General features: G+C 51.4%; 1 protein-coding gene across 1 annotated transcript in view; it reads right to left on the reverse strand.

Moving 5' to 3' along the window:
• Positions 1 to 9,608: 9,608 nt before the first annotated feature.
• Positions 9,609 to 10,073, reverse strand: part of NET1 (neuroepithelial cell transforming 1) — a 51,324-nt gene continuing 50,859 nt past the window's right edge. The window contains exon 13 of the mRNA XM_029955194.1: positions 9,609 to 10,072. Coding sequence (XP_029811054.1) covers positions 9,908 to 10,072 — 165 coding nt within the window. The 3' untranslated portion in view covers positions 9,609 to 9,907. The remainder of the gene's footprint in view (position 10,073) is intronic.

Consider the following 10,073-nt stretch of genomic DNA (forward strand, 5'->3'; position numbering starts at 1 on the left):
TCAGGGAAATTTCAAGAACTCCGAGCCCCAAAGTTAACAACTCGGGCAACAACGGGTGTTGTGAGGATGCAGGGAAAGAGGAGCCCTCTTGCACTGCTGGTGGGAACGCAAACCGGTACAGCCACCCTGGAAAATAGTGTGGATGGTCCTTTAAAAGTTAAAGATAGAGCTACCCTACAACCAGCAGTTACACTACTAGGTGCTTATCCCAAGGACACAACAATGCTGATTCGAAGGGACACAGGCACCCCGATGATTACAGCAGTGCTCTCGACAATAGCCAAAGTTTGGAAAGGGCCCAAATGTCCATCATCTGATGAATGTATAAAGAAGATGTGGTTTATATAATCGATGGAATGTTACTCTGCAATGAAAAAGAATGACATCTTGCCATTTACAACAATGTATACGGAGCTAGAGGGTATTACTCTGAGTGCAATAAGTAAGAGTAAGACAAATTTCACTCACGGGGGAAGGGGAAGAAAAATAAGATAAAAGCAGAGATGGAGATAATCCATAAGAGACTCTTGACTACAGAGAACAAACTGAGGGTTGCTGGAGGCGGGGGAGTGGGGCGCTGGGCTAAATGGGGGATGGGCATTCAGGAGGGCACTTGCAGGGATGAGCACTGAGTATCATTTGTAAGCGATGAGTCAGTGGGTTCTACTCCTGACACCATTATTCTGCTACATGTTAACTAACTTGGAGTTCAATAAAAAAGAAAAGAAAAAGACAACCGAAAACAAAACAAAATAAAAGAAATTGCTTAAAATGTGAAAAAGTAAAAGAACACGGAGCCCCTGGGGTTAGATCAGGCCATTCCAACGCCGACCCCGCCAGCCAAATGCGTCTCTGGCCGTGTCCTTGGTACACAGCCACAGATGGGAGCTTGGGGACAGTAAGAAGAGAGACTTAATAAGCAGAAGCAGGAGTGTCAGCACCGGGGCATTTGGGGCACACGGGATGAAAACTGGCACCGGCGCAACAGCCGAGGGCTCCTGGGGCCACCGCCACGCCCCTGACGGGGGAGCCTAACGTCTGTGGGCGTCCCAGAGCACGGGCCCGTGGCTCCCGCCTTGCACGCACGGCAGGCTTTCCGGGTGACCCGACCCCGCGTCCCATGGCGCGTGAAGAGGAGGGCATCCTGACTGGCGGAGACCCCGCACGATCGAGGGCTCCAGCCATGTGCCTCGGCCTCCCCGGCTTGGTGACAGCCGCGTGGGCTGTGTCTGGGCCTCCCGAGCGCAGGCCAGCAGCAGGCGGGACTCAGGACAGCCCAGGGTGACGCCCTTCTACACGTTCGGGGAGCCCCCCTGGAAGTCCGGGCACACGGGGAGACTGGTGATCTGGGGTTGGAGAGGGAGCCTGAGGAAGGCCTCGGCCCCGCGCGGCTCACCCCTGCGCCCTGAGCTGGAATCTGCAGGCTGTGCAGGAAGGCGGGGTGTGGTTCCTGGGCTGGGTGCTGTTCGGTACCCCTGGGCTCCCCGGTCTGGCCCAGGACCTGCCTGGGGACCCTTGATCCTGACTTCCTCTGGGACTCTGGCCTTGGGCTTCGCGCACCTGCGACTCAGTCAGTCACTGGGCCTCTCCACCTGCCCCCCGGGTTTGTCAACCGGGCTGCCACCACACAGTTCGCTCCCAGAATGCTCAGAGTCAGATCCGTGAGCAGGTGTGCCCGAGGCTTCCTGAGCCATCAGACTGAGCCGCATGTGAGTCTCAGCTCTGCCGTCGGGCAAACCTGCAGACGCTGCCCGTCACGAGGAGCAAATACAAGGACAAGTCACTTCTCAAGTGGTTGGAAAGGCTCTGACATCAGGCCTGGGAAATCAGGGCCGCTGCTCTGGGCGCCTCACTTTTCGGGCCACTAGGGCGTCTTCCTGCCTCACCAAGCCCAGAATGTCAAGGGGTCATGCCAGCCAGAGCCCCACCCCACTTCCAGATCACATTCCTGGTGCAGGAAAATAGAAAGTTCCCTCCCGAATGACCCTGCACCCACTTCCAGGGCCCGTTTGCTTCTGACCTGGGGACCGGATCACTGCCATTTGCACACCTTGGCCCAAGGAGCGGGGAGAGAGGCTATGCATGTAGACACACCCTGGATGTGTGGGCTGGGTGCACGTGAGGCCCTTCTCTGCACAGGACCGAGCTGGGCAGGGAGAGCGGGGGACGGACGGCAGGCTGAAGGCCGGCAGGAGCGGAGGGCCTGGCTGTGCACGCGCGGCACCAAGAAGCGGTCGTTCTCAGTGGTCGTGTTATCGGACTGCGATGCGCAGGGCTCTGACAAGTCTGGAGTTGTTTTGCGTCTAGGAATGTTATCCATACGGGAGAGAGAGGTGGGGGAGGGAGGAAGAGAGGGTGGAAATGGAGAGGGGAGGAGGGAAGATGAGAGAGAACCGGCTTCTCCTGCGGGGGCGCGCCACCAGAACCGCCGGAGATGCGGCATAGAGGTCAGTCCCTGGCTGTAAAACCAAACTGATTGAGTAAGTCCAGGGCCAGTTAAGGTCGGCTTATTTGCTCTGTCTGCTGGGACGCAGGATTCGGGGCCAGAGGGCAGCCGGCCCCAGGGCTTAGACCACAGCCATGCCTGCTCAGTGTTTGCATGACCTGTGCCTCTGCTCTGGGCCCAGGGAGACCAGCGCTGGCTTCTTGTCCTGATATTTACTTCTTACTTGTTCCATTTGGCTTGCTCCAAATCCCAGGGCACCAATGAGCTCTTGCAGGCCCGACGCCTCCATGATCCCTCCTGCGTTAGCTGCAACCCAGCTGAGCTTTTAGGACCTGTATTAGCTATCTGTTGCTGCGTAACAAATGATACAAAAGCCTCGTGGCTTAAAACAGTAATAAAGACGGACTATCTTCGCTTTTCTGGGAGCGACCCAGCTGGTGGTTCTGGCTGAGCCCCTTTCGTGAGGTTGCAGTCAGGAAGCCAGTGGGTGATGCTTGGTTCTGATTTGGGGGCTCTGCCCCCAGGTGACCCCCAACGCCGGGGAAACTACTGTGGGCCATTGGGCAGGAGTCTCAGCTCTGCCTCCTGGGGCCTCTCCACAGGCCTGTTTGGGTGTCCTGACAGCATGTGTCTGACTTCCTCCAGAGGGAGTGACCAGAGACACAGCCAGCAGAAGTGACTAGGAAGTCACAGGGGGCCACGTCCATGTTCGTCTGTCAGTCATGCGGACCGGCCATGAAGCGTTGTGGGAAGGGCCCTGGGAAGGTGTGAACTGCAGGAGGCAGGACTCAGAGGCCCATGTGGAAGCCCGCCCAGGTCTAGGAGCCCACGCGCCTCCGGCCAGCCAGCTCCCTGGGCACTGACTCCTGCTAACGTAGAGCTGAGATAATTCGGCCTTTGTGGTTCATCCAGCCAACACCTGTAAGCACATTCTCTGCGTCAGGACTTGTGGTGGTTACCGGCGACCTGACCACCTCACAGACACGTGGTGGTTACCGGCGACCTGACCACCTCACAGACTGGTAGCGAAGGCGATGCTCATACTGGAAGGCGCTGTGTCACTGCAGCAACAGGTCCCCGAGTGGGCGGGCGTGGGCCCGTCCCCGAGTCAGAGCAGGCTGTCTGGCATTGGTAAGGCCCAGCTAGGTCTTGAGGGATGCGTAGGAGGTCGCCAGGCAGGGCGAGGGAGGGAGGGCAGAGGAACAGCCTTCCAGGTGGCGAAGCTGTGTGGGAGGTGCAGGGCCCGAGCGGCCTGGGGTCAGGCTGGTACCCAGGATCCTGGGCGCTGCCTGGTGAAGACCCCCCCCCCCCAACACACACTCGGACCGCAGAACCCCCAGAGCCATGGAGAGCTTCCCATCCTTGGAACGTGTGCTCTTAAGCGGGCAGATGCCAAGGCTGTACTGGTCTGTTACCGCAACAAAGAAGCTCATTGGAAAGTTCTGGCAGGTTAGGCCTGGAACCTGGCTGTGAGTTACAACAGCAGGAAAAGACAGAAATAGTTTCCACGGCTGGAAAAGGCTGTTTCGTGCTCCTTCCCTATAGGCAGACGGGATTGTGTGGTTGCTCACAGGGTGTGCAGGGGTGCGTATCTGCACGCCTGTGTGCCATTTCCTTTGTTTTGGAAAAACGCAGTGCCCTTGGGGATGAGCGCACGTGACCGCAGGCGTGCCCAGACCCCGAGAGTCTGAAGGCCGTGTTCCAGGTACATCCAGCACCCCGTAAGGTGCACTTCACCTTGGATGGTACTGGAGGACACTAGGCTGGCTAGTTAGTAATCCTTGCGCTTTTGAGGTTTGCTCCGTTGCCATGTTTCAGGTTCTCTGTGCTCTCTGTGCTCAGCTCCTCCCTCCTGTCCTGCCCCTGGAGAGGGTCTCTGCAGGGGCATCTGAGACAGAGAGGAAACAGGAGCTGGAGCTCCTCCCTACGCTTTGCTCCCCCGGATTCTCAGTCTGCGGGGTATCGCCCACCTTCCCCCTCCTCCCTCTCCACCGTCCCTCCTGCCATGCTCCCCTCTCCCCCTGCCCCAGTGATCCCAGTCTCCACGTTCCTTGGACCTGTAGGGTGGGGAGTGGAGGGCTGAGCTCACACCTGGATCTCACCCAGGATGAAGAGGATGCACGCAGGCAGGCAGGTGCGGGCAGGGTGCGCTGGGGGCCGGGGAGGAGGCGCACCAGGGCTCTGCTTGAGGGTTGGCAAAGGGAGGTGATGTCAGACAACACTCCTTTCCAGCCCCGGAGCAGTTTCCAGGAGTGGAGGGGGGCCTGCTGCCAGCCTCTCAGGTCACGTCCCGCTGACAGTAGGAGTGTGAACTGCTGGGAACGGGGGCCGGAGCCCCCCCCAGTGCCGCCTGGCTCTCAGTGAGCTCACCTTCCACTCCACTGGGGTGAGTGCCCGGGGCTGCAGCCATGGGTGGGGTTGTGCAGATAGAGCCCAGGCCCTGCAGCCCTTGCCCAGCAGAGGCAGAGGAGGGCGGGGAGAGGTGCCAAGGTGGTGGGCCTCTGCCCCGCGTCTGTGGACCCCAGCTGAGGACTCCAGCTTCCATCCCAGACTCGCCTTGGGGAGGACAGCGGGGGGCTCGGTGGTCCCTCCCCACCCAGCTGGGGTGCGGCTGCTGACTCTGCGGCCCGCGAGTGGAGGGGCCGGGCCTCGCTCACCTTCACGCTCTAGGCCCTGTCTGCTCCGGGGGGCTGGGCCCGGTGTCGGAAGCGGAGACCCTGGCCTCCGGACACAGCCTCCCTAAGTAGCTGTGTTCGACACGCGGCTCGTGGCCGGGACATCCACGCAGGTCACTTCTCTTGCTTGGCTGAGCCTTTCCATCTGACATCTCTAGAGCACCCACAGTGCGACTCCAGTTTTCGTCTCGGTAGATGGGACTTGAAAGATGTCTTATGAATTGCACATTTTTTTTCTGGGTCTGGGTCATTTCTTTACTTTTTTCAAAAGCAGACGTTCTTTAGTGCAGCTTTAGGTCCACAACCACCTCAGGTGGAAAGTGAAGATTTCCCGTTCTCCCTCGGCCTCTCCTACCGTCAACATCCCCCACCAGCGCAGGACGATAGTGCGTGAACCACCCCCGCCTGTCCGTGGCTTACATTAGATGTCAGTCTCGGTGATGCCCGTCCTGGGGGTTTGGACAACCGTACAATGACACATATCTGTTCCAGGATCACACACGGCCCTGGAAACCCCGTGTTCCACCTGTCCATTCCCCGCCCCCCACGCCGGCCCCTGGCAGCCCCTGAGCTCTACTATCCCCCCAGCTCTGCCTTTTCCAGAATGTCATAAAGTTGGAATCACACGGTATGGAGCCTTTTCAGATCGGCTTCTTTCACTTAGTCGAATGCACTTAAGATTCTTCCATGTCTCTTCGGGGCCTGAGAGCTCACTCGTTTCTTTCTAGTGCTGAATAGGGACTGTCTAAATGCACAGTTTATTGTTCATTTCCCACCAAGAAGAGCATCTTGGTTGTTTCTCAGTTTTGGCAATTACAAATAAACCTGCTGTGAGCCTCCGTGTGCACGGTTTTGTGTGTGGACATAAATGTTCAACCCCTTTGGGCAGATACCAAGGAGCATGACTTTTGCAGGATGTAGTTTGGTAAGAGACCGCCAAACTGTCCTCCGAAGTGGCCGCTCCGGTCTGTGCTCCCCATGAGTTGGGTCCCTGCTGCTCCCCGTCCTCGCCGGCGTCCGCAACGACCCGGATCTCATCGTCCTGACTGGTCACCGTGGGATCTCTGTGTTTGAACATGCACTTCCCTGGTGACCTACGACGTCGGGCACCTGTGCCTGGCACCTGTGCGTCTTCTTCGCTGAGGTGTCCGTTTGCATCTTCCGTCCATTTAACTAGTTTGTTCCTTGTCTTACTGAAAATCTTAAGGTTTTTCCATTGTTTTTGGTAAATTTTGGTGAATGGCCTTTTATCAGATGTGTCTCTCCTATGTTCTCCCAGTGTGTGGAGTCTTCCCATTCTCAAGGCAATTTCTTTTTTATATTTTCCCTTATATTTTCCTATTTCCTTTTTCATATTTTCCAAATTGAGCCTCCATCACATGTTTTCCTAAAGAAGTCCTGGTCAGGACGGACTTGAGCAAAATCTTAACTTGGGACTCACAGATGGGCTCGCAAATATATCTGAACCCCCTAATTTGTGTGGGTTGTATATACACGTACACATGTTCTTGGGGGGAGAGGGCCTGTGGCTTCTACTGGAGTCTCTAAGTACATGACTTAAGAACATGTACCTGGACCTGAGGAACCACTTGTATCATCCTTAGACTTATGGTTGGTTCTGAACTTGTTCAAATATGCAGGCAAAAATCAAAACTCCTTTGGATCTAGAAGGTTCTAGTCTTCTGGACTGAGGGAGATTTTCTTTGAGAGGATAATCCTCTCATGAGAATTAGGTTCAGTGGACAAAGGGACAGTATTCTTTCATAGGTGTTCATGATTGCTGGTTAAGAAAAGCCCAAGTAGGTGGAGATATCATTCACTTTGAACCCCTTGGACTTATAAACACAACGAAGACCAGTTTCATCTCTAGGGACAGGTGGGCGGGAATTTAAACTGATGAGTATGATGAAGACAAATGTAAAAGGTCTACTTTGTCTTCCTGCATCTCAGTTACTGAGATTGACGGATGGAAGCCTTAATTAGGCATTTGGTGATGTTTGTAAAATTAAGTCAGTAATCTGAGAGTTCTATATATATTTAATAATCAAGTACTGTGCTGGATCTGCATATAGAGAAGAGCACTGAACACAGGGTAGATCCCGCTGGCACAAACGGAACCGGTCACCTGACTCGGCTGAGGAAAGGTCCGTCTTACAGACCCAAAGGTGAATTAGTGACGCTGGCTTCCCACTGACTGCTAGAGTCTGTTCAGGGGCCTTGGTTTCCCTTACCGCCTTGGGTGCATTATCGTAAGACTGAGCATTGAGTTTAAAAAGACTTTCCCAGGCAGAGACTAACTTTGCTCAAAATATAGAATTTCTTTCACTGAAAGAAATTAAGAAAGAAAACTCCCTTACTGAATGGACCCTGACTACTTTAAGGCAGACTGAAAGGTTAGCAGACATATGCCAATGCTAATATCATATACCTGACATCTTTTGGCTCCATCAGTGACTACTCAGCGCTGACCCAAGGAGTTCTCTGTAGCAGAATTACTAGGAGGGAATGTTTACAAGTGTAACTCACTCTTACCACTCTTTCCCCCAAGATACTGCGTCAGCGAAATGGGTATTTGCATGGGGAGGAATTAGGGGAGAGGTCCACGTACCTTTATATAATTTTTAAAACCACCCCTGGTGAATCTGGTGCTCAAACTGGTTTTAGAGCTACTGGGCTAGATCATCAAATGGCCTCAAATACAGATGTAATTTCTGAGGTGTTCATTCCAGCTTCTGAGTTTTATTTTCTCCCTTGAGTAAACCAGATGAAGATACAGTTTTTGATAAGAAAAATCATTCCATTATCAGCATTTGAACTTGTCTCTATCACTTCAGATGCTGATCAAGGTAATTCTGGAAGGAATGATCAGAAGTCTTGCTTTCTGACTTTTTACATCATGACTGTTGGTGTTATCTACACTTTTGACTTTGCATTTCCAAAGTTAGAAACGGGAGATGCTTAAATTAAAATCGGAAATGAGTCAGCTGTGTCTCCCTCTCTGCCCCTTGCCTGCTCACAGTCTCTCTCAAAAATAAACATTAAAAAAAAAAAGAATATGAAGTGCATTAGGATGCTTGGCTATCGGCCTTACTATTGTATCCAGAAGTGACCACTATTTCTGATTACACTGCATCCTAAATGGTTTCAGAAGATTCACAAAACTTGACCTTATAATTCAATCTTTCTCTTACTCACCAATGAATTTCAAAGGTTTGGATATTTGTGACTTCTAGAAACTTTTGTGAGGTTTGCCATTCTTTCCTTGCTGTACCAGCATTTCCTGGCAAATGTCCCCCAAACATCCACCAGCCAAGAAATCTTTGAAGGTGATTATGTGTGTGCTTTTTTTTTAATTGTATAATTCATTTATACAGAGACATCATTTGGATCATCTATTTACAGTTTGTTTCAATTTTCATTCTCACTGGCCAGATATGGTTCACATAATAGCCAACGTTTACTTGAATTGATCACCATTAGAAATCCGCCGTGACACAGGGCTTAAGGCCTGGCCTCATCCGAACAAGAAACATTTTACAGTGAAAGATCTTCAGTCTCTTCCCCCTCTTAGGAGTACACCCATCAAAACGGATCCAATATGGTCACATTCTCACACATTTGTTTCTTTTCAAACCCACAAACCAATGCAAATAAAATTCACTTCCCCCAAACCTTCTACAACTTACTACACACCATCGAGTTTAGCTTTTACTATCTCCTTTCACGTTCTGGAATAACCAGACATTTTTAAGACAAAACTACTCTCTTAGGCCCTCTTTTTTTTGTTTGTTTGTTTTTTAAACTTATTACCAGTCAATGGCCTTCTCTCTTGCTTTGCCGACAACACTAAAACTTTCAACAGAATCCTGATGGCAGTTTTCTTTCTGTCACACGGGGTCTTTACATGTGTGGTCTCCACCCTGCAGGCTACGCTTTAAAAACTGCAATTTTCTTAATTGGCTCAAAAACAGTATGGCTTGGTTTCACTTGGTAAAGTCAATGATTGAAAAAAAAAGATATATATATATATGTATATATATACACACACACACATACACACACATTTTTAATCCAAGAAGAAAAATACTTTAAAGACATGCCAATTGAAAAGGCAAAAGCATTGAAGTAAAAAAATAAAAGCAAATACTAAAAACTACTTTACAAATTAAAAAAAAAATTAAATACTTGGCAGGTTAAATGGATGAAAAATGAGGAATGTGCAGTGAAAAACAAATATAAAACCTTCCAGTTGATAAAATGGAAAACTTAAATGAAGTCTTATGGTTTGTTTTCCGAAGAATTTATGTTCAGTGTAAGTTCTGAAATATTACAAACATATTCCACATAGATTTTAGGTGCATGTTAAGTTTAGCAAAGAAACACTGGTAAAAACCCAGTATTTGGAAAACTTTAGGTTTTAGCCAATATTGTAAATATCACAATTGGTTGGTATTAAAAGTCATGATGAATGCAGAATAAAGAGAAAATCCATTTCATAAATATTTCATTTGATTAAAAATACCAGGTTTGCATGTTCTAAATAATCTGAGAAAAACACTTAGAAAAAAGGGGGGGCGGGCAACAGTTTAACAGTAATCTGCTGTATCTTTAGCTGCCATTAAAAACAAAAGGGAGGGGGACAACAAGCAAAAGCAACCCAAACCAGGAAACGTCAGGACGGGTCCCAAGTAGCCCTGCGACGTTGCCGCGCTCACATCACAAGAGAAACAAACTGTACACATTTATAAACAAACCACCTCTCGCCAGCTAACGCACGGCACTTCCTTCACACCAAAGTCTCTCTCCGCTTGCCGCCGAGCCGGGCCGGGTCCCTTGCTTTTCGGGAGCCGGACCGCGTCTGCTGCGCTCTCGGCCCCCTAGCCTCGGCCGCCCGCCCCGGAGCGTCTCCGTCGCCCTCCCCCCGGGTGGCAGTGGACGCCCGGCTCGGGGCC

The sequence above is a fragment of the Suricata suricatta genome, chromosome 10 (assembly GCF_006229205.1).
Source record: "Suricata suricatta isolate VVHF042 chromosome 10, meerkat_22Aug2017_6uvM2_HiC, whole genome shotgun sequence".
Taxonomy (NCBI): Eukaryota; Metazoa; Chordata; class Mammalia; order Carnivora; family Herpestidae; genus Suricata; species Suricata suricatta.